Below are 23,396 nucleotides of genomic sequence, written 5' to 3'. Positions count from 1 at the left end.
TTCACACACCGGATGAACTGATTGAGCGCCGGCTCTGTGGTGGTACAACAATTTCTATCACACTCCCCACATAAGGACAGTCCCCCACCTAGGGGCTCCGACTCTAGGTCCCATTAGAGCAGTGGCCAGTAGAGTGTCTTGATTGGGACGTGCAATAATTGTGCAGCTCCATTTACGGTGAGCCGCTCATAAACAGGCATTAGAAAAGCTCCCACGATAGCAGCATTCTGGGAGCATTGTTTGCGGGTCCCAGTTCCATTGGCAACATGAGCGGCGCGCTTGGATCGAAAGTCACTTCGAAAGTGTGCTCGAATGTTCAATGAATCCGTAACACACTATGTTACCGAACTTCCTACGATCGTAGACAACGTGGCCAACGACCGGACCCGGGCCGTGGGAGGGCTCCCGCTCGAAATCCTTTCGAAATTTATCTCCCGACGATGCGGTGACCACTCACATCCTACGCACCACCGCAGGCCAGGGCTGTGAAGGGGTTATTAAATGCGGTTCTTCATTAATGCATGCAGCAGGCTGCAGCAGCTGCCAGTGTGCGTAGGACACCCTACCGGAATGTGGACACCTGATACTTGACGAGATACACGCGGGTCGCCACCCATTACCGCGCTCAATCGATCTTCACCCCATCGATTCATGCGCTGATGAAAGGGGGTTCTTGTCAAGGTATCGGCCACCACCGGTACGGCTGCGCATACGTGATCGGTGCACACCGCAAGTGACATTCTTGGTTTGGGGTCGGTGCAAAAAAGCAAACACAACCACCAACCAACCAGAATGAGCCCATCGTGCCCAACTAGAACAAATGCCACACGATCACCACCACCCAGTCGGCGCCGCGGGTTGAAAAACTCGTTTCGCGACCGGTTCTGGCGCCGACCGGGGGGGGACCATCGCGACCCAAGCCAAGTCAAGGTGTCGCCGGTCTTGATTAGAAACCGGCAGCAGGTGGTGGTGGCCAATCAGTCAGCACGTCTGCTGTTACGCCACCGGTTTGCGAATGGCAGTTTTACGATAATTTCCCGTACGGTCCGCTTTTAAAGGCGGGTCCGTTGAGCTCAGGTCGCCCGGTCTTGAAGTGCCAAACCCTCCACGTCTAGAAGACTCATTAAATCGCGGTTCTGCGCCGCGAATGATGGAAGGGTCCGGCTGGGACTCTGGACTCTGGAGGGCGCAAAACTGCGTCCATCGAACGTGTCTCGTGGCTTTATCTACACCGGAGCGTACGCTTGTAGTTACGATAAATCTGAGTCACTAGAAAAAAGAAACAGAGACCTCCGATACATTGCGCAAGCCCTACACTCACCGCGTAGCGCGTACCAAGCTAATCTTATCAGTTTGTTTGGCCTAAATAAAAAAAGAACTGTTGGTATTTCCCACAGGAAGCGAGAGAAAGTGACGGGACGGGATCGCATCTTTTGCGAACCCAGCGTGGCTTGTGGTTGGGCTAGACAAGTGTCTCGATTGGCACCAATCGGTTTCGCAATCCCTTCTTAAAGGTGTAAAAATAACACGTGTACGTTGCGTAAAAGAAAATGGTGGAGCTAATAATTCAATTTTCAGGCCACACGGCGCGCGGGTCAAGCAAAGTGCATCGATCATAAGCTATCTTTCGGCACACGTTTCTGGCAATTGGCGGCCGTCCGATCGATCGATCGATCAAGACGCTAATGGGCGGCCAGATTACATAACTCACCCCGCCCCAGTGGTCCCGTGTTCGGTGATGGGTTGGTTGATGACCGCTCAAATGGGCAAACGTTAGAGCCCCGCTCGGTGATTAGATGCAATCAAGCTGCCCACCAAGTTGACCACCATTCCGATTCCGCGTTTTTCTTTACCTCGTTTCCCGTTCCGGAGAAAATTAAATCAAAGAACGAGGCAGTTGCTGCTACTGTGAACTGTATCTGGTCATTTCCGTTCCGGACTGCACGTGGCTCTAAACCGGTAGCCACCGCATTACGAATCGTTTAACCGACGACAACGACACCGGACGGATTAACGGATTCCCGCGGCCACGGCACGGTTTTATGTTGACCAGACAGCATCACAGCACAAATGGGCAGCCTAATTGCGTGAAGCTAACTGGCACCAATCCTTCCGGGCAGACCTGGCGTTGAGAGGAAAAGTAGAGAATGGCACCAATTTTTGGGGCCGGCCCAAAGAAAAGCAGAATGGGGTTTTTCGGTCGCCTTCGGCTGCTACGGGAATTATGCGCTCGAGTAGATTCGAGTTCGTTAAACGCAACGAGCGCGATAAATTGTGTCCACCGCCTGCGGACTCTGACAGACAGACGCGGCCATTTAGCATGAAAATCGGTTTTCGGCGACCCATTTTCGCTCGGTGCTCGGAAGTTGCAGCCAATTCCCGTCTCGTTGGTGACATCGCTGACATCGGAACAGCTGCTCTCCGCTCCGTTGTGATCGTAATTCACCCGAAATAGGGTTGGCTCGTTGGTCCGTTGCTGTTTGGGGCACATAAATGTGTGATTTAGATGGCCAGGCGGGGTCCGCCAAGTGTTAATAATGATCCTTTTTTTGTAGTAAAGCTCTTAAACAGACTGTCCATCGGTCACGTAGCGGCGTGCGTTATGGTTCAGCGGAAGCCGTCCCGCCCCATGCGCGGGTCCATATTCGTAACGACCCGCGTCTGGAATCGGCGGCCCATTTGTGGGTTTGTGGTCCTTCTGAGCGTGTGGTCCGCGCCAACGACGAATGGTGGAGAATAAAAATGGCCGACACGCGGACCTTGTGTCCACACGGAGCTGCATAGCTAGAGTAAAGTTTCACCGTGCAGCAGTCGGTCACCATATTTGAGCGGTTAATTTCGCCGTCGCTTCCGACGTAGTGGCCAACGGGTGCTGTGATTCACCCGTGCAATCCGCAGCAACCGGTCCGGGTCTGTGTGTGTGTGCCGTTTCGTTGGAAGATTGTGGGGGGGGACGCTGACTCATCTCTCTCTCTCGGTCTGTCTGTCACATCTGTTGGCCCCATCTAACCGGTTCGCGGGCGGCTTCGACTTTCTAACGCGAGACATAAAGGTGGTAAACTGGCCCGGGCCCGGAAGCGTCATGCAAGCGCAACCAGCGCACCGTAGCGCGGTGTGAAGCGCTCGAGTGTGGATTTACGGACGCATAATTAAAAAGCTATCGAAATGCAAATGCGGGGTCCAGGGGTTAATCCACGGTTGCTTGGGGTAGATTCTACACTATCTCTTAATCTGATGACACATCTTGAGCAGGCTCTCCGAGGGGTGGTTCCTACAAAATTGTGATGATCTCATTTGCTGCTCCGCTGCGCGACTGTGAGGTGCATCCCATGGCGTGTAGGAGATACGGCTGACCTTTCTCGCCTACACACTTGTGTTGCGATTTACGTGTTTTCCAGTTTTTGCTATCCTTCCAACGACCACCCGACCGTAAAGTAGCTGATCCGTCCCCCACTCGTACGATCGTAATCCGGCACACCAATCCGGGGTCTCTTAAACTATCGATTATCTTGAGACACGGTGCCGGGGTGGGTTTGATTTAAAATGTCATCCAAAAGCAGGCAAATGGAAGTGGGCATTCCGGAAAAGGTCTGACCACAAAATTAAACCATTCAGAGTTGTGGATTGCAATTTTAAAATACGACTTTCCAGAAGGCTCAAATTATGCTCATTATCGATCAAACTTTGCCACCTCGCCGTTGTCGTGAGACGAGGGAACATTACCAAACCCTAGGTACCCCTAGGTATCTTCCGCCACGCCGCCCATTCGCTTGCTGGCCATCATAATTTCAGATTGTGGCTTGTGTCTGACCGCAGAAAACGGGAACATTTCGCCGTCGCCAGTGGGCCTAATGGACACCCCAGCTTGTCTCCAGCTCGGCAACAATTACAACTGTGTCCATTAGCGTTTTTGGGAGGGGGGGAATGGCAGTCAGAGTTGGTGCTGTCCGAGACTCCGCTCCGCAATCCGCTCTCTGCATCAATCGGCGATGTTGCTCGGTGTGCAACATGGAATTGGCTTCACTCTTTCAACATAAACCCCATTTTTGTTGCCAGTAATTTGTTTTGTTTTTCTACTTAGCGCCCCAACATAATGCCCCGACCGGAGAGACCTCACCGGTTTCTTTCTTCTTTGCGAAGGGAAAGCCTTATGTTACGGCAGCAAGCCACACCGGCCGAGCATAGTTTCTCCTCCGATCATGCTGATCGTGCCCTTACTTCATTGAAATTATATCATCATGGTGCACGCAATTTTCTGCGCCCGGCCCCGGAATGTGACAATAACGGCACGCCACGGATGGTGCAACGGATCGAGATCGTTTCTTTCGTGTGTTCGCCCGGTAAGCTGCACTCGAAACAATGCCAATCCGTGGCCGAGCGCGCTCTTTTCCTAGAAAAAACGGACTCAAGTTTTTCCTCTTGAATATTTGTCATTTCACCACACGCCTTGGTGTTATCACTCAGTTCCGGAGAAACTCGTAGTAGATAAACCCGACACGGCCACTGGTTGCAAAAAGAACGCCATTCTTTTGTGTCTGTCTGGGGAATTTAGTAATATGGCGTCGCCACGACGTTAAGCCCCGTTGGGCCGTGCGATAAAGTGTGGATATAACTCAAAGTTGACAAAACAGATCGATTTCGGGGTCCCCCCCGGTGGACATGCCTTTGCTCTAATCTTGCCTATTTTTATCTGTACATTTCAGACGTTCGTCGTAAGCGGTGGCTCACGATGGATTTGCCGCAGCAGCAGTAGCCATTGGACGCGACGAACCGATTCGAAGGTTCCGCGAAATTTCACGGACCAAGTGAAGGTGTTAATATAAGTTTGTTTTGAGCATTAGCCACGTCGAAGCGTCAACACAACCGCACACAATGTCCGACATCTGTGACTTCGAGTGGTCCAACAATCGGTACCGACACAATCTGACCATCTCGGAGCTAAAGCTCGGCTTCAATCGCAACGAACCGACCGATCGCAGCCGGGCACTGATCGCGCTGAAGGAGCTGATCGGTGCGAGCCGGGATTATGCGCTGAAAGACAAGTCCTGCTTCCAGGACGATGAGTTCCTGTTTCGGTTCCTGTACGCGCGCAAGTTTGCCGTGAACGAAGCGTTCCAGCTGATCATCAACTATCACGCGTACCGACAGCGCAACGCGGTGCTGCTGCAGCGGCTGTCGGTGTTGGACGAAACGATACAGATCGCCCTGCGGGACGGGTTTCCGGGTGTGCTGCCGAACCGGGACCGGCGTGGCCGGAAGGTGCTGGTGTTCTTCACGGCCAACTGGGACTACGCGTCCTACTCACTAGTCACCGTGTACAGGGCGATGCTGCTGTCGATCGAGAAGCTGCTGGAGGATAAACAGAACCAGGCGAATGGGTTCGTGGCCATCGTCGACTGGACCAACTTCACCTTCCGCCAGTCGTCCAACCTTAACCCGAAAGTGCTGAAGCTGATGATCGAAGGATTACAGGTGAGCGTGACCCAACCAACGGCAACGTTTCCATCGAACGCCATTTAATCGGTGTTGTCCGATGGCGCCATTGTTTTTTTTGCTATCCGCTGACCTGCAGGATTGCTTCCCGGTGCGGTTCAAGGCGATCCACTTCATCGGTCAACCGTGGTACGTGGAGGCAGCGCTGGCCGTGATCCGGCCGTTCCTGAAGGAGAAAACTCGCGACCGGATAAAGCTGCACGGTAGCAACCTGTCGACGCTGCACGATTGTGTCGCCCGGGACATCCTCCCGACCGAGCTCGGCGGTGAAGGTCCCACGTTCAACCCGCTCAACTGGTACCACGAGCTGCTCGAGTCAAGCCAAACCGTCACCAAGCCGGCCCCGTCGTACTGTTTGAGTCAAACGCAAGTCTACACCAAATCGCCGGCCCAGTTCGTCCCGGGGGAGCACCGGAAGGACGCGGACCGCTCGCCTACGCCATCGCCACCTGCCTCGCTTTCGTCGTCGCACGGCACCGAGTTCCTGAAGGCGGCCACCAAGGCGGCGGCCGTCAAGATCGGAGTGCTCACGGCGAAGGCCAACGATCCGGCGACGAACACGCTGCTCGGCGTGACGGCCGGTGCCGGCGGGTGCGACTTGTGACGCTGGTGGCCACACGGCAGGCAGGTTGCACACGGCAGGGCAGACGCCGCCCCGCCACCACCAAAAGACTGGATCGTTTCCGTGGCCAGCGGGGGCCAGCACTGCGCGATGATGATCTCATATCAGGTACAGCAGCACTCCTGGTGGTAGCGATCGCGTTCGGAAGCATAAGCCGTGACAGGACGTGACGTCGTTGGTCTGGAAAAGTCTGGAACTAAAGCAGGAAAATTCATACCGCACACACACACATCCCATTAGCACATTTTGCCGGCGAAGCCAACTGTGGCTTCTGTAATTTTGTTTACGCGCTTCGTGCGCAGCGAATAAGAAGTAAAGCACGGCCTGCTTTGTTTGCCGGAAGCGATGAAATCATTCTTTAACAACAGCAGCAACCGCGGAGTCACGCAAGCGTGACAGTGGAATCGACAATCGGCCAACATCCAAATTTAGGAACCACGTGATTTTGCATGTCCAATGCATGTTTGTGTTGTGTTTTTGGGCGTACGCCGCAGGGTGACCCCCTCCGGCAAAGTGTTGTCGGTTCCGAGCTGCTGTTGTCTTGAATCTCTAGCGAGGCGTAGAGGCCACAGAGTACATGCGCCGCAAGTCGACGATCAAGGTTAGACAGCGGCGATCGAATCCGGCAACGCCCGGTCCAGTTTGCCTTCTACGGAACGCCGGTGGTCTCTAAACATCCTTTTATGCAGAAGGCGGGAAGGCTGGTGTCCTTCCCCGGGAAGTCGGGGGTCGGCGAAAAGGGAAATGCGAAATATTTGGAACACCGCAGAGGTGTGTATGTGTTCCGGGCTGGGTTTCTTTTAGTAGTGGCCGCACGCACGCCTCGCTGACAGACGCGCCATTGCGGTCGCAGTAATGCAATACCTCAAGCACGCTGTGGGCCATATTTGGTGTACACCGTTTTGGGGAGAAAGGCACCAAGGGGCGCATAGTTTTGCCGCCTGTCGTCTTCACGGCCGGCTGACTCACTTTGACGTGTTGACCGCCACAAGGGAACACGTTCAGTGGACAAACCAAGTCTAGCCGCAACGATTGCGGTTGAAGGAAGGAATGTCCCCCGAACAAACTGTAAACTGGCATCCGTTTAGCAGTGGCAAGGCAAGGCTCCTCTCGGAGTGTGTCTAATCAGAGAGTGAACTTGATAACCATTTAATGTACCACTAATGAAGTCGGAGTAAAATATTAATTCCTTCCTGGTGTACGCCCTCGGCTTCTTCGATTACTTTCGAGCCGCGCGTGGCCGCCCTCCGTGCGCTCGGTGTTCATACATATTTTAATGTTTGCCCCCGGGCCTCCCTGGGTTCGTCTTTCGCTTGCCGCACCGATTTGCGTGCGGTGCATGTATTTTCCCTGCCGTGGTCGGTCAGGTGGCGCCATTCGCAGTGTGCCGCACACACTAACGGAACCATCCGCGTTACCTTTTTACCGGCGACCCTCCGGCTCGCCGTAATCGATCGTCGCTTGTCTCCGTGAATCCTGTCGGACGAGTTAAAAAGGGCGAGGAAAAAAACGGCAAACGGTCCCCCTCGCGGCGGCGTGCGAAATTAATTTCCTCCCTTTCCAGCCGGGCGGTGGCGACGACGACGCCAATGTGTCCCTGATTTATCGGCGGAAAGGTTTCTGGCCTAACCTAACAGTGAGAAGCCCGGCCTCCCGGTGTTTACGCAGGGTTTCGCTAAGCCTTCCGGTGCACCCCACTCCGGCGAGGAGAAATATAAGAGGTACAGCTTTAATCTTCTTTGTCGCCACATTCAGTGCGCGCCCATTTGGCCCGGCCAGACCCGCCGAATGGCCCCTCTTTTTGCGCACCTATAAACTTACCCGTGACGCACTCGTTCACGATTTTGCATTTAATTGCATCGTAGGTAACGATAATTATTGCCATTACGGACGCTCCAGGCAAACGGGTTGCTCCAACGGTGGCCCACTCGGAGGAGGGTCGATGCGACACTTTTTTTTGCACATCCTTAACAGCAACGGGGCACGAGAACGGAGTGCATAAAAGAACAGCGAGAGACGACCGCCTGTCGATTCGATTGGGCGGGGAGCCTCAATTTACTACTTTGTAGTGCGTAGGCCGTTCGGTTGCAGGAAACCCACGGACGGAACCCACGGAGACGGTGTTGCCTTTGGCGACGCGTTGCTAAAATCAATCGGTATAATGAACGAGCAGAAATTACGCGGCCGCCGCCGCCGCCGCCAGGCGTTCCGATGTTTATTCGCTTCTTTGAGTTCGAAACAAAGGCGTTCCGGAAGAGTTACTCTGGCCAATGTTTGTCTGCTAGCGGCTGTGTCTCCGTAGAACGACTGATTTATGACTATCGTGACCCAAGAAGCCGTCCCCATCCTGGTGGGTGCAGCGAGCAACATAAACGGAACATGAAATACATAATTCATCAACAGCCACTGATAGAATCTAATTCACAAAGACGAACATCGAATCACCATTCACACCGTGGATCTGCTTTTAGTTGCCTCCTTTTCCAGACCGACGCTGATCCGATACACGAAACGACTCGAAATGGTATAGAAAGTAACGCTTGGCAGCTGGCCAAGCTGCAACACGCTTGCATGACGATTTACTAACGCACAAGACGGCACTCGAAGTGCTCTTTTAGTGCTGCCCCCCAGGGAACCGCGCGAGCATCGCATCGGCGGCAGGTTGCAACGGAACGAAAACGTTAACACGATCAGACTTGATAACTAATGCCTTGGCATGTGAAATGTGAGAGTTGCCTTAAGCGAGAGGATTCGCGCGCGCGAAAAGTAGTAGATTTCCCAGCGTACTGATAAGACGGCTAGCGTTTAGATATAATAACGAATGGTAGTGTAGTGATGATATTATAGGAGTAGGTCCCTCCCTTCAAGACGTTCCCGGTTCTGCCAAAGCGAGGGTAGGCAATGGGCTCAGCTACTCCTCGGCCTGCAGGAAGGTGGTTCGTTTTGGCCATCTTCCGTTCGCGGATTTTGTGGAGCTTCTCTGCGTGAAAATCGTTCGTGCGTACGATCACTTTTCCGTCGTTCGGTTCCGATCCGAGCGGGTTGAGCGAATTGAAACACTTGAATGGTTTGCAGCTGGGAGTCGGAATCGGGGGGAGAAAAAGAGAGGGACCCCTCTTTCGGATTGCATTTGTAAAATATTTCGTACTTAAAAATAAATCAAATTGCAGCTCTACGAAAAAAAAACTGTGCGCAAATACAAATTCCACACCACAAACAAGGAAGTTCAAGGTGTTTCGTGTTTTATTCATCAGCTAACGGTAATCCGAACGTCTTCTGGTTTTCGCAGGCTACCGCACACGAACCGTGTGTAGGTCGCCCCCGGTGATTCATCGGTTCATGTTTCGGTGCGATCAGAACCATCAGCTTCGTGTCCCGTAGGTGTTCCCGAGAGGTGGTGCAGGAAAGCCTTCTCATTTCGTTGCAACGACGGTGCAATAACTCACCGATGCACCCCAGATCGGGGAGACCAACTGCCGGGGACTCTCGGCAGACTTCGGCTGGCTGACTCATCAACTCACGGTTTATCGCCCGGAACGTCGCTGCATCGCTCCTGCAAACCAGTCAACGAAAGCAAAATATTGCAATTTTTAATCTGTTTTCTCCACGCGTCTACACGCGCTCCGCAGCTCTGCGTTGGCTCGCGGGTCAGAGCCCGGAACGGTGCGGTTCGTGCGTCAGAGAGGGTTGCGAAATGAAAATTCAATTAAATTAAACACAAACGGTAAAGGTGGACGGTCTGATGATGTTGGCCGCCTGTAGCAGCCAGCGAGGCCAACAGTGGCCCAAAGATGCGGAGCATCCGTGCCATCCGTGAATCAATGGTTTATTGTCCCTCTCCGATGAGTGGGAAATTCTTTTAAAGCGCGGAAAACCTTCTCCTAAATGGAAAGCTCATTTCGGAGCGTGAAGGGCTTTGCTAGTGATCACGCCGATGGTCGCGCGTTAACAATGGCAAACACGAAAGACCGCGACCGATGGGAAGCGACGAACCCTGAGTTAGTTCCGATTCTTAATTCAAGCCGGGCCGGGGCAAGGTTGACGTTGCTCAAGCAGTGTGTTTTCTCACCTTCTCCGGCCGGCTCAATCAACCCGACGGTTCAATGGGGATCGTGCGGCCCATTAATGGGCGCTCCAGATCGCAACCGTGCACGCCATGTGCAGCCGGCCGAGTTTGCCGGTCTGGTATCCGGTTCCAGAACCGTGGCCTTTCACTTCATTCAGCTTCTTTCTTCTCCACTTTCCCACCGCGCGGCATCGCTGGCCATAACTCTTGCGAAGCAACAATTTTTTGCGATCTTTTCCTTTTTGCGAGTATCCTTGAAGGACGGGCCACGGCCAAACAACCTACGCGCCGCCCATCTGAGAACGCGAGACTGGACTCGGCAAGGAAGCGAACGATCATCATCATGCGCCTGCGCCCGAAAGTACCGTGCTGACCTGTTTTCCCTTCTCGCAAGAGTTTTCCCTTTTTTCCTGTTCGTTTCGCCTTGCTCTTCGCTCGCTGTCATTGAGCCCGGGCGTCGCATTCGCCTTTCGCAACGATCACCCCGCGGCCGGCGCGCGGTTCTGCGCGCTGATCGTTCGTTCGCTGTTTTGCAGCATTTTAGTTTTTGCCACATTGAACTCGATGCGCGATTTAAGGCTCAGGCACCATCTGTCGCGGTTGCAAAGCGACCAAAAAGCACGGCCTCTCAGGGGGGTTCGGTACTGAGCTTCACTTTGAAAGCCATCCAAAGAAGGAAGTGGCGCACAACGAGAGAGAGAGAGCAAAGTTTACAGTGGGCTGAAACAAAGCGAAAGAAAGCCCTTCGTTGATTGTAAGTAAACATAAAAATGCCTCACCTCGCCGAGACCCACGTAACACTAGCGAGTGTCCGATGGAAGGGTTCGGTCAAGTGAGGCGCGTGGTTTCAAACAAGCCTCTCCTCGCGCGATTTAAGTCGTTACGTGGTTCCTCGTTTTTGTGTTTTCATAAAGCGTACCTTATGACGTCTTTACTTGCACAATGAACATAGGCACTGCCGGCCCCATTAGCGCCACGATCGCAGCGCACAGGAAGGAGATTTTTTGGCGTGATTCTCTTCACCGCCTCTTTTTCGTAGGCCATCTAATGGATGGGTTCATCATTTGATTTTTTCGTTGATTAAATCGAGCACACATTTTGGCGACGCTTGCTAAGATTCGGTCAATGGATTCAAATGCCTCTTGTTCCCTTCTTCAATCTCTGAATGTATGGAAAACATATCAAACTCTTTTTAAGTCCGAGCTTCAAAAGAATCCGTCGTCAGAACCGCTACGGGGCGGAAATTGTTTTTTGTTTTCCACTCGCGTCACACGCTTCATTTCCTTTGCAACGGAGCCTGCGGATGGAACTGAATTCCTGCGCTTCGTGCACTTGACGGAGAAAAAGGGTAAAAGAAAAAAGACATGCTAATTGATGCTAATTAACGGTGGACAACAAACGTCACACAGCGCCACATCAGGGCCGCGGTTCTGTGCCCGTTGCTGGCCACGGCTTTATTACCGCGATTGAGTTCAAACGGGGAATGTTGCCAACGGAGCATCCACAACTAGAGAGTTGTCATGGTGAACACATGGATAAGATTAAAGCAAAATTCATCAGTAATTTTAGTTTAGTAGAAACTGTTTAAATCTTTTGTGTTGTTCCTTTTTTAATGTGATTTAATGTAGAGTAGGAAAGAAGCACAGAAGCGACAAATTAATGCTCATTAAGTATTCCGCGAGCATAAGCCGGAAGCGCCACATATGGCAGGGCGTGTGTTGTGTTTCCGTTTGTTTAGCCGTACAGTGCAAACACCGGTCTACCACAAGCATTAGAGTTGAGGTCTAATCGCCTAATCAAGCCGGTCCTGGAGGCTTCGCCTGGGGGTTCACGGCCAGCAGCACCTCATCACAACAGGGTCAACAACACGCAACGCGGCGACTCTTCTGCCGTGTCCGGTCTTGGCGTGAAAACCCATCTGCATGCGTAGCGTGGCACGTTAAATTGTTTCCGTCAACAGAATGTCGGTCCGGTGGCCACTGGTGAGGTTCTATTTCTAGATAGCTACACAATTTCGAGGAGGATTTCACTTTTAGTAGCACTCCCAATAAGCCCGACAGAAGGTAAGCAAGATGTTCGTCAGACGCAGATGAAGTGGCCCATAACACCCGCGTAACGGAACGCTAGCTTTGCTCTGCGCCGATGCTTGGCCAACCGCACAACCCGGACAGCTGGCCAGAAACTCACCGGAGCGTTACGGTAGCGCACCCAACCCTGGACGCGCTTCGAGCTTGGATACTCCGGCGGCAAGTCTTGCCAGTTATTGCGTTCTGCTTCGTTCCTGCAACCCTTGCAGACTATGGCCACCATTTGGTCATTAGCCATTCTCGCTCCCCCCCTCTCTTTCTCCATGGTAGCGATCATATTGTTCCGCCAGCTCGGCGAGCAACTTCCAAAAGAAATGAATAATAACTTCCGAAACCGGTAACGAGACGGTCCAAACAGGGAACGTTCCTGCTTCCGGTCCCGGTCGGAACGCGCGATTCGGTGCGATACGGGACACGCGGAAAGAAGGCTGAAAGAAGGCCGAAAGCAAAAAGATACAAAACCTATGCAACGGGGCGTGTGCCGCAGACACAAACTGACTACGTGAGCGCCGTTTGTAATGACCGTCGCGACCCCGCGGCCAAGTCCAGCAGCCAGCATAGGGGAGTCGGTTCCTGTAAGTCTTTTTTTGCATCTCCCATCATCGAATCACTAGGTCGGAACGAACTCAGGAACTTTATGGTACATGGAGGGAAAAACTATTGACATGAAAGAGCAGACTTGGGGCTCTTAAACGCTCTTGGTACGATCTTTCGCTTTGCCCGAATGCTTTATATGATTTTATACTACGGACCAAACTAAAAATAAAAAATTGAAATAAAAAAGAGAACATAAAAAACAACGCGAGAAGCATAATGTTATGCGCATGCCAAATTTGCATTCAAGACACTGTGGTTCACTTGCCACTTGTTATTGTGAAAAAAATTAACACATTACGCTCGTGGCGGCCTCACATGGTGTTCGGATGATGATAGTTTGCAACAAAGTATCGACTGCGCTGAGTTTATAAATTCCATACTTCAGGGATCTCGTCTTACTCGCAGAAGTTACAGAGGAGACAGTGAAACACGTCGTTAAAATGGCTGTAATTAAGTTGGGTTTGCTTTCGCCTTCGTCCTCTTTGCTCACTTGATGCATCAATAAAAAAAAGAGCCGTCCATCGATCAGCGCGGATCAGTTCGTTTAGTTCGTGCATAATAATCAATCGCCCGTATCCTGCTGGGGTTACTGTAATTTATAGCATGAAAATATTGTCCACGAGGGCCCGCTTCAGCTCTTCTCAGGTGGCCCTCTGGATCCTTTTCGGATGGTGTTCGATTTAGCGACGGTTGATCGAAGCGAAAAGGGGAAATGTTTGTCTGCGATTACTTAATAAGAGTTTCTCGGTACGTTCAGCATGCTCGCTCGTATTCCCTGCGCTGATTCTTTCTGATTGGACCGCACATCAAAGGAGAGAAGGAGAGTTGGCCGCCGTATTCGAATGGCCAGCCTGAATGTTCCTCGACCGGCAAATGGCAAAATAAGCGTGATCGACGACGTCGCATTTTACTCCGATGATGGATATAAACAAAGAATAATTATAGGTTTCAACAACTTCAGGTATCGGGGACAGGCAAAAACTGAACTTCACCCTGCAGGACAAAGACCTTTAAGGTCCGTGCTGTGATCACCGTGTGTTTCTCGAGTGATATTAAAATAAAATGTACAAGAGGGGAAATTTCAAATTCCTCATAGCGACAGAAGCAACGGTTCAAAACGTAGTTTTATGGAGGTTTGTTATTTGGAGGTTATTCGGGTTGAGACACCTGGTTCCCCAATCTTTTAATGGGCTTCATCAAAAGCTAGCGAATTACCTTTTTGGGTAACAAATACTAATAGCGTAGCCGTCACTTGACATTACTGGAATTGCTAAACTAATATTGAGTTGTGAGCTGCTTGCTGCAGGCCAAAGGCACTAAACTACGATCGAACCAGTTTGTTACTCATCATGACCCGAGATTGGGTCGAGATTGTAAACGGGCGACAAGCACGAACCTGTTCGCATCTGCTGCTTTAGAGTGGCGGAAAGTAACGGCCCCAATGCACAGTTTCTTCGCGCAGCATGCAAACGCGAAGATCGGCGAACACAGAAGCAAACCTCTTTTGCAAAGGCAGATTAATAAATTTCAACCTTGAGGCGGATCGATTTGCCTAGAGCACGTCTAGCACGCGATTCATTGCCTTAGTTGGTATTGTTGTTAGAGATGCAAAAGAGTGCCTGCAACATTTCGCTAAGACATTGTTTATTGGCTTTGTTTTAGGTGTGCTTACTTACTCACAGATACTTATGTTTTAAAAACGAGAAAAACCTGCAATTCAACTAATTTTGATTGCAGCACAGTTTGTATAGCAATTGGAATACAAAGGAAATTCGATGATTCGATTGCCGAAGAAAATTATCGTACCAGTAGTTTCATGTAATTAAGTACACTAATTTTTTGTTCAACTTTATGTGTTCGCGGTTGAAGAAATGTGATCTCAGTTGAGCAGATTGTTCAGTGTTTTTGTAATTTCCACTGTAACGGCCCAAATGGGTTAAGCACTTCAAATACTTTGTGACCCAAACATCCCAAATGTGGCACCCCTCCGTATAAGCAATATCGTTTTCACCGGGGCAATCGCAGCGTCGTGCATCCTTTGTTTACATCACCAGACGTCAGCAATAAAAAGATAAATTCCGAGAATCTGATTAAGAAAACAGATTTTCATCTGGTGGCTTTAAACGCTTTCCATTTGCGTTAAGTAGCAACTTGCGATGCTGAGCAGAGTTTAAACCTGTTGATCAGTCTCAACGCTGCAGAATTCAACACCAGCACACCCCCCACGGCTAGGCGTTCCGACAATAACACAGAGCACGACATACACGCAGTAGGGAGTATGGAGGTAAATGTGGCTCTGGTTGAGCAAACCGAAGAGGAGGACTACACAGAATCGGATCACACGCGACCGTCGATGGAGGAAGATTTCCCAAACTTCCGTAGCTTCCAAATCGTGAAGATGGTCAAACACTTTCGCGTCATCACTGACGGCTCGGATCAGCGTTTGCGGCTCGGGTTTAAGTGTAAAACATGCGGGCATACTTTTAACAAGACGATGCAACTACTCGGACACATCCGGATGCACTTTGAGGACGAGCATACGTGCCGCGAGTGCGGTAAATACTTTTTCGACCCGAACAAACTGTCGACGCACATCAAGTAAGAGCACGGTGCACCGGGCGATTGCACATTCCAGGCTAACATCCAGTCCCTTTTTACCCTTTATTTCAGAGCCAAGCATACCGTGAGCATGGTAAAATGCCAACTCGGGTGCACCAAGTTCACAACGACCACGTTTAAATGTTTACAACTGCACTACGAGCGGTACCATTTCGTGAAGATACGCATGCGAGAGATGCGTAAGATGGACGAAGCAATACGCAACGGTGGAACGGTGATGACGGAGCTGGTCAATAGCCAGCCGAAACGCACGCGCAGTCGAAAGGGCCAGCTCAAAATAAACGACGAAGAATCGGAGGAATCACTGGAAGAGGTCGCTGTCGAACAGGCAGAGCCGGAGCAGCGACCAGAGCCGCCGGAGCCAGGTGACCCAGGCATGCCGGTGGGTAGTGATGGCGAAATAATTGCGGATGAGTACACGATCAGCGACCAGATGCAGTGTTGCGTTTGTGGCGCAATATTTGGCAACGAACAGCAGCTGGCACTGCACGAAAGCACACACACGTCACCGTTCGAGTGCAGCTTCTGCGAGACGGAGTTTCTGCAGCTGGAAGAGATTCGCGAGCACTATCAGAGCAAACATCAAATGGTGGGTAGCGCCACACAGTTCGTCATCACGAGCACACATCCCGGTTCTCAGCTGCAAGTTCAGCAGTCTCAGCCGCACCAAATGCAACAGCACCAACACCACCACCACCAGCTGCAGCTTCAACACCAGCAACACCCGCAGCAGCAGGTGCACCATATCGCTCCGACGGCCCAGTTCATACCGAATCAAAACCCTGGCACAATGACCACGATGCTGGTAATGCAGAACGGTATGCTAATCCCCGTACAGACGATCGACAGCTCCCAGCTGGCGGCAGTTAGTTCGTTTCCGCAGACAAGCATCACGCAAATTGGCCAGAATCAGATCGCCTGGCCTATCACGGCCACGCCGATCACGTCAAACCATCACCCCCAGGCACAACAGGTTTTGCCGCCGGTTCATAATCAGATCGAAATAATTCCCCTACACGGCCCAGCTCCGGTGACACAGGCGGGAACACCAGTGAGCGCGGTTTGCATTGCACCGCAGCATTTACAGGCGGCCGGCGGAGGTGGAAGCTACGTTATCAACTCGATCGCATCGATCGATCCCAGCTATCTGAAGCAAGTCGATGCAGTCACGGTACAGCAGCACCAACAGCACCAACAGCAGCAGCAACAACAACAGCAACAGCAGCAGCAGCAGCAGCAGCAACAACAACAGCAACAGCAGCAACAACAACAACAACAGCAACACCACCAACAGCAGCAGCAGTTCCAACAGCAGCTGCAACAACAGCAATATCACACGTAGTAGACCGTGGCTGGGGCCAGCGACAGCTTTCCAGTAGCTAGAGCATCGATCGCAGGATACATCGGGAAACATTTACAAAATCGGTAACGAATAGAAGCCGGTTCTAGGGAAACGTATCGCCCCTTCGTCAAAGGAGCTGAACAACACTTCGGACGGTCAACAAAGGATTTTCTTTTATCATGCATACGTAAATGTGGACGAATATTTAGTAATAGTTTTTTAAACATTGCCGATACGCGGAATTGGAAAGGCGTCAGTCGGAGTGTTTGTTTTTATTTAAGACAATCGTTTATTTCTTTCTGTTCGTCACAACGTATTCATCGAGCGGTTTAAAACGATTCAGTGTACCGAAAGGGAAGCGTACTGTTTGTTACGCCCATCATATTAATCTATATTTCTTATCGGACATAAATGGGAAATGAAATTTGTTTACAATGCAATCAGTCGATGTAGCGTTTTTTTGCGAGTATCGTTTCCCTACGCCTGACCGGAGCCACCGGCATCATCGCCATCCGGTGGTGCCTGTGAGTCGGCAATGGCCACCAGGCTTTGGGCCAGCAGCTGGCGCAAAAACCTGAACCGCTCGTGCTCCGGCTTGTCCAGTTTGATCTGGTCGAGACGGTGGCAAAAGTTTGGATGGCAAACGTCGATGTGGCGAGCGTAGTTTTGTACGCTAAATGTAACCTGCGAGCACTCGATGCACTGGATCGTATCGTGGGCATGCGAGGCCATATGCCCGTGAAGACCGGCGGCGCGTGTGAACGTTTTGTAGCAGACGATGCAGATAAAGGGTCGAGCGCTGGTGTGAATGCGCAAGTGGATCAGCATGTAGCTCTCCTGGGAGAAACTTTTCTTACACTCCGGACACTTGTACGGCTTCGTATTGGCGTGCTTAATGCGCATGTGCTGCCGCAAACCGAACGGCTCGTTGAATGTCTTGCCGCAGATACCGCAGGTAGGAATGTTATCATCCGACGAACTGAGCACTTTCTCGGGCCCCGTTTCTGGTACCTCGTCGGGCTCTGGTGTGCGCGCTTGAAGTTCCATTTGGGCGAGACTTTCAAGAAACTGCTCATCTACGGTCGCCACGGAGCTGATCACGAAACCTGCGTCGGGAGGGGCTTCCACGGGCATAGGTTCCGGTGTTCTCAACGACTCCGACATAGGTGGCTGCTCCTCGTCGTGGTCCGATGGTGCTAACAATCCACCACCCGGTAGTTCGAGGCGCTCTCTCATCAACAACCCGGATAAAATTGGATTAGCTTCGATGGGATTCACATCCAAATCGGAATCGGGTTTTCGTATTGGCACCAACTCCACCTCCGAGTTGATATAGTGTCTTCCGTGGGTAACTTCCGACACTTCACCGGTGCACTCATCCGAGTGCCGCAGAAGGGCTTGGGTTTTCTCAAAAGTTACTCCACAGCGTACGCAACTATGCGACTTTTCTACGAAAATGTTTTTCTCCATCAGGTGCTGCTTCATGTGCTGGTAGAGTTTGATTTTCGGGAAGTTATCGCCACACTCAATGCACCGCCATTTGGCCGTAGAATCGTCGTTCTTAACCGATATCTCTAGATTCGGGCTACTGGTCGTCGCACTTGCTGCGCCATGTGCAGATTTTGGGGACAGCCTGGATACGCGTGTCACCGTCAGTCCTGGTTGCGGTTTCATGATGCAGTGAACCTTGAGGTGGAGCTTCAATCGCGTGGAATTGGCGAACGGACGCTGGCACAGGTGACAAACGTAAGGGTTCTCGCCAGTGTGCATGGCAATGTGGCCTACCAGGTGGCCGGTGCTGCGGAGAATCGCGTCGCACTCACTGCACTTGTACAGTGGATTGTCCGCAGAATCGTAGAGAACTCTGTACAAGTTGGACATGGATTGGGCAACCACGTCGTTAAGGTAGTCGGAAGTAATAAGAGTGCCGTTGGAGTCATATAAATCCTCATCGTCTTCGCCGTCCTCATTTTTCGATGCTTGTAGATAATAGTATGCCGGTGGCGGTAGTTTGGCCGCCGAACTCATCTGTTTAACGCTGCTCGCGGATCCAAGTAGCGTCCAGTGTCTTAAAATATGCAAACAAAAGGAAGGTAAAGGAGCGCTGGACATATTGTTCGCCACGGTAAAATCGTTACTTATGCCTTCAGCAAATGTAGAAAAGAGTCCGAAGGAGCAGGAACAGGATCAAGGATTACGAAACAGTAAGTGTTCCAGCTTCTAGCTGTCTCCTTTGGGTGTTTTGTTTTGTAAGTTTTGTAAATGAATGTCCTTTTGGTCTCTTACCAGAGAAGAACATAACTAAGAAAAGAAAGAAGAACTAGAAGAAGAAAATGACAGATCACACAGTGCTGGACGGAAAAATGTTCAGTTTCGCAAACCAGTTATGATCACTTCAAAGTTATGATTGGGTAAAGTTACTGTGCGCAATTTGGGATAGAATAAGTTAAATTTTTGCTATTTAAATTAAACTAAAGTAAAACACAAAAAGGAGAAAAAAGACTTCGAATTCGATGTCGATGTCGACTTCGCATCTTTTAGCGACAAAGTTCACTCTTATGGGACAAATCCTTGCACCAACACAAGGACATTTGGTAATGGACGCGTCACTTGAGCTGTCAAAACGAGGAAAACTTTATGGCTTTTCGGCTGTGTCTTTTACAGCCGCGTTTTCCCACAATTTTCGCGTTCGCGTAAACAAATTGTTAATTGGTGAGAAAAAGGGGCACAAATCAGCTCAGCGCGCCAAAGACCGATTGGCGACTGGCGCTGTTGGTGTGGCCGGTTTGCAGTTCGAGCTGCAAGTGGATTTTCCTGCTCATCGTTTTGGTGGAGAGTTCCGGGTCCTCCCCTCACTCCTCTAGCCCAGAAAGATGTCGGTCGTCATCGAGACCACTATCGGTGATATCACCGTGGATCTGTTCCTGAAGGAGCGTCCGCAAGCGTCGCTGAATTTCCTGAAGTTGTGCAAAATGAAGTACTACAACTACAACCTGTTCCACACGATCCAGCCGAATTTCATCGCCCAAACCGGTGACCCGACCGGCAGCGGCGACGGCGGCACATCGGTGTGGGGCTTGACCGATGGCGCCCACAAGCGCTACTTCACCGGCGAGAACGTGCCGAAGATCAAACATTCCGAACCGGGGCTACTGTCGATGGTGAGTGCCGGTGAGCATTTGATCGGATCGCAATTTTTCTTCACCCTCGGTGGCGACCTTACGTCCCTAGACGGGCAGCACATCGTTATCGGCGAGGTGATGGAAGGGCACGAAGTACTGCGGAAGCTAAACGAGGCGATTTGCGACGACCGGCATCGGCCGTACAAGGATGTGCGCATAACGCATACGGTCGTGCTGGATGATCCGTTCGAGGATCCGAGTGCTTTCCGGGAACCGAGTCGTTCGCCGTCGCCTTCGGTGGAACGGTTGCGGGGCGGCCGCATTGCGGCCGACGAAGACATTGACGACCTGGACGGCAAAACGGAGCAAGAGATTGCGGAGTTGATCGCCGATCGGGAGGCGAAGGCACGGGCAACGATCCTGGAGATCGTGGGCGACATTCCGGACGCTGACATCGCCCCTCCCGAAAATGTGCTCTTCGTGTGCAAGCTGAACCCGGTGACGACGGACGACGATTTGCAGATTATTTTCAGCCGTTTCGGAAAGATCATTGGATGCGAAGTGATTCGCGACAAGACGACGGGCGATTCGCTGCAGTACGCGTTCATCGAGTTCGAGGATCAAAAGTCTTGTGAGACTGCGTACTTCAAGATGGACAACGTGCTCATTGACGATCGGCGCATACACGTGGACTTTTCGCAGTCAGTCAGCAAAATCAAGTGGCGTGGCAAGGGCCGTGGCATCGAGTTTTCCGATGGAGCCGACAGACGCTCATTTAAAGATCACGACCGCTCCAAGCAGCCACACAGCAACAACGGTGGCAAGCGACATGTTTCTCCGAAGCCGCAGCGAACTGAATCTCCAAGACGTTCGCGCAATACTCGGTCGAAATCACAGTCCGATTCGAGATCACAATCACGATCCCGTTCACGGTCGCGTTCTCGCTCGCGGTCACGATCCGCGAAGCGTTCTCAGCGGAAGCAGCGTAGCCGAACTCCGCTTCGCACCCGGGACCGGTCACCGGTACGCAGCCGTGACTGGGATCGCAACCGAGAACGGAAGCGTAACGAGTCGCCCCGACGCGTTGCGTCGAACAGTCGGATCCGGAAGGCTAATTTGACCAACCGGAACTCTGCCTACTTGGAGCAACGGAATGGACGGGACATCCGCATCAACCAGGGTAAAGTGGACTACAAGAATCGTCCCTATCCGAGCAGTTTCATTCAACGCAACGCCCCGAAGGATAAGGCGGCTGGGCGTGGTTCCAGACCGGGCGGTGGCCCTGGCGCAGGCCCTGGCGGCAAATGGCCGGATCCACCACCACGGCGTCGTTCACCGTCGCGATCTCGCGATCGGCGCACGCGGCGCTCCCGTAGCCGTTCACGCTCGCCGCACGGACGCAGAAGCTCCTCGCGCGACCGAAGACCCCGTTCGAGCTCGAGGGACAGAAATGGCCGCAACCGTCAGCAGTCGGATGGTGGTGGACCCAGTCCATCGGGCTCCTCTCAGCAGCACCGGAGTATGGTCAGGGCGAACCAGAAAGCGGAACCAGAGCCAGCACCAAAACCATCCAGCCAGTGGGAAAAGAACTCGCGATCGGCTGTCGCTAAGCGCCGCTCGAACAGCACCGACTCATCGTCCTCGTCCAAGCGCAATAAGCGGAAGAAACGATCCGCTTCCTCGTCCTCGTCCTCGTCGTCCTCCTCGGGCAGTTCGTCCGCGTCTTCGGACCAGTCGGACGAGCGGACGGCCAAGCGGAAGAAAAAGGCATCCAAAAAGAAGTCGAAAAGCAAGTCCCGCAAGCGCAAGGGTTCGGGTTCGTCGGACGATGGAAAGGCACGTAAAAAGAAGTCAAAGAGTAAGAAGAAGAAAAAGAAACATTAAACCGCCTCGCGCGACGGGGGTCACCTTTTAAATGAATGCTGGAATAGAAGTCGATGTAATGGAATTTACTGTAATGTTTACGTGTGTCACTAAATGCCAATAAAACGTAAGGAACCCAACGAGTGCTGCGTTTTGACTCATTAAAATAATCTTTGATTTGCCGTATTTCAAAGTTGAAGCGAAAAATCATCTCTCCGCAGGACCCTGAACGGTTCCCGAACAAAAAAGGGACTCATTTTCTCCATACCCCGAACAAAATAAGCACTCAAATTTTCATTTTTTCAGTCGCAGATCTCAACCTGTGACGCCTCGTCCACACTATGAGATATCTGGGCCAGATTTTGGCTGTGCTGGCGTCCACACTAGCAGATTCTGGGTCACAAATCTCTGAGCTACAGTAAGTGAAATGGCAGTTCGTTTGTTTTTGCTTTAATATTTCATTTTCCTTTTCCTTCTAGTGCCGTTTTTGTCATAATCTGGTCCGCGATCGAAAATCTGTGGCTGTTTTGGACTGCAAAGAAATTTGGCTGAAATTGCGCGCCAACTGTCAAATTAAAAAAGTATCCCGCCGACTTCAATGTCGACCAATAACCGCTGGGCACACCAATGTCGACTGACAGTTTACCCGCTGTGTTAGTTTCGGTTAAGAAACGTAAGGTTCAAAAGTCAGGTTTGCGTTCTTCTAGTTCTTAGTTTTCTTCGTTGCAAAGTTTTCATGTTTTCTTATTATTTTTATTATTATTATTCTTTTCTTTTTTGAAAGAGACCGGGAACGCAAAGAAACACAGAGGCAGACGAATACTCAGAAAGTTTTGAGAGTTGAGAAAAAAAAATTCAGGCGTGCGGTTGGTTGCGTTTTGTGTATTTTCGCGACTGTCAAAAAGGACGGAGAAGTTCACGTTTTCACAGCGGAAATCACTTTTAACATTGTTCAGTTCCTCCGCCTTCACCAGTGCCTGCAAAAGTTATTGTCGCTGCGACCGTGAATAATAAGAAAAGTCACTCCTCCGGTCCGACGAAGGTGTGGCGCCATAGGTACGCTCCGTTCGGTCGCTGCAAATGGCGGAGCGGTGGTGATTTGCTGGCCGACAACAATAGAAATACCGCGCGACCGCCTTGTGTCGCCTTCGGTGCGTGACCCTTTTCGTAAGCCCCGGTGCAAGAGGCACAAAGATAATTTCCCCGGCCTCGCCCGTGGCTTTCCCGTTGGCGCTGAGTGTTATTATCGATTGAGAAATCAATGCCACCGTCGTTCGGTCACTTTCGTCGTCGATTTTAGTGCAGAGAGCGATTTCGAAACGCCGCTACCCCCGTGCGTGTGTGTGTATCTGCTGGTGCATTTGTGTTTATTGTTAGTGCGCACGCAAGGCCGTGTCCAAAAAGTGAATCGAGAAAATTCACCAGCACATCGTAGTTAGCGGGGTTTTTGGTGAAAATAATCGGCGATACTGAAAGCAAAAGCCCGAGAGAGTCCTGCCGTTGGTGAAAGGCAGGCAACGAGAGTACTATCGGCAAGCAGCATCACTTCGGTAGTGGTCGATGCAATCGTGTGCAAAACATGAAA

At 51.4% G+C, this 23,396-nt stretch overlaps 2 protein-coding genes across 2 annotated transcripts; both read left to right on the top strand.

The window, feature by feature from the left end:
* Positions 1 to 4,872: 4,872 nt before the first annotated feature.
* Positions 4,873 to 6,097, top strand: LOC128273695 (clavesin-2-like). Its single transcript, XM_053011721.1, has 2 exons — positions 4,873 to 5,472; positions 5,573 to 6,097. Exons 1-2 carry the CDS (start codon positions 4,873 to 4,875, stop codon positions 6,095 to 6,097), a joined length of 1,125 nt encoding a protein of 374 aa, XP_052867681.1.
* An 8,907-nt stretch (positions 6,098 to 15,004) lies between these two features.
* LOC128271126 (uncharacterized) lies at positions 15,005 to 21,923 on the top strand. The gene is made up of 4 exons (XM_053008564.1): positions 15,005 to 15,463; positions 15,536 to 16,766; positions 18,717 to 18,755; positions 19,691 to 21,923. Exons 1-4 carry the CDS (start codon positions 15,144 to 15,146, stop codon positions 21,830 to 21,832), a joined length of 3,732 nt encoding a protein of 1,243 aa, XP_052864524.1. The 5' UTR covers positions 15,005 to 15,143; the 3' UTR covers positions 21,833 to 21,923.
* Positions 21,924 to 23,396: the final 1,473 nt, after the last annotated feature.

Source organism: Anopheles cruzii, chromosome 3 (genome assembly GCF_943734635.1).
Source record: "Anopheles cruzii chromosome 3, idAnoCruzAS_RS32_06, whole genome shotgun sequence".
NCBI lineage: Eukaryota > Metazoa > Arthropoda > Insecta > Diptera > Culicidae > Anopheles > Anopheles cruzii.
The sequence above is the reverse complement of the archived record's forward strand: the minus strand, read 5'-3'. Positions and strand labels throughout refer to the sequence as shown.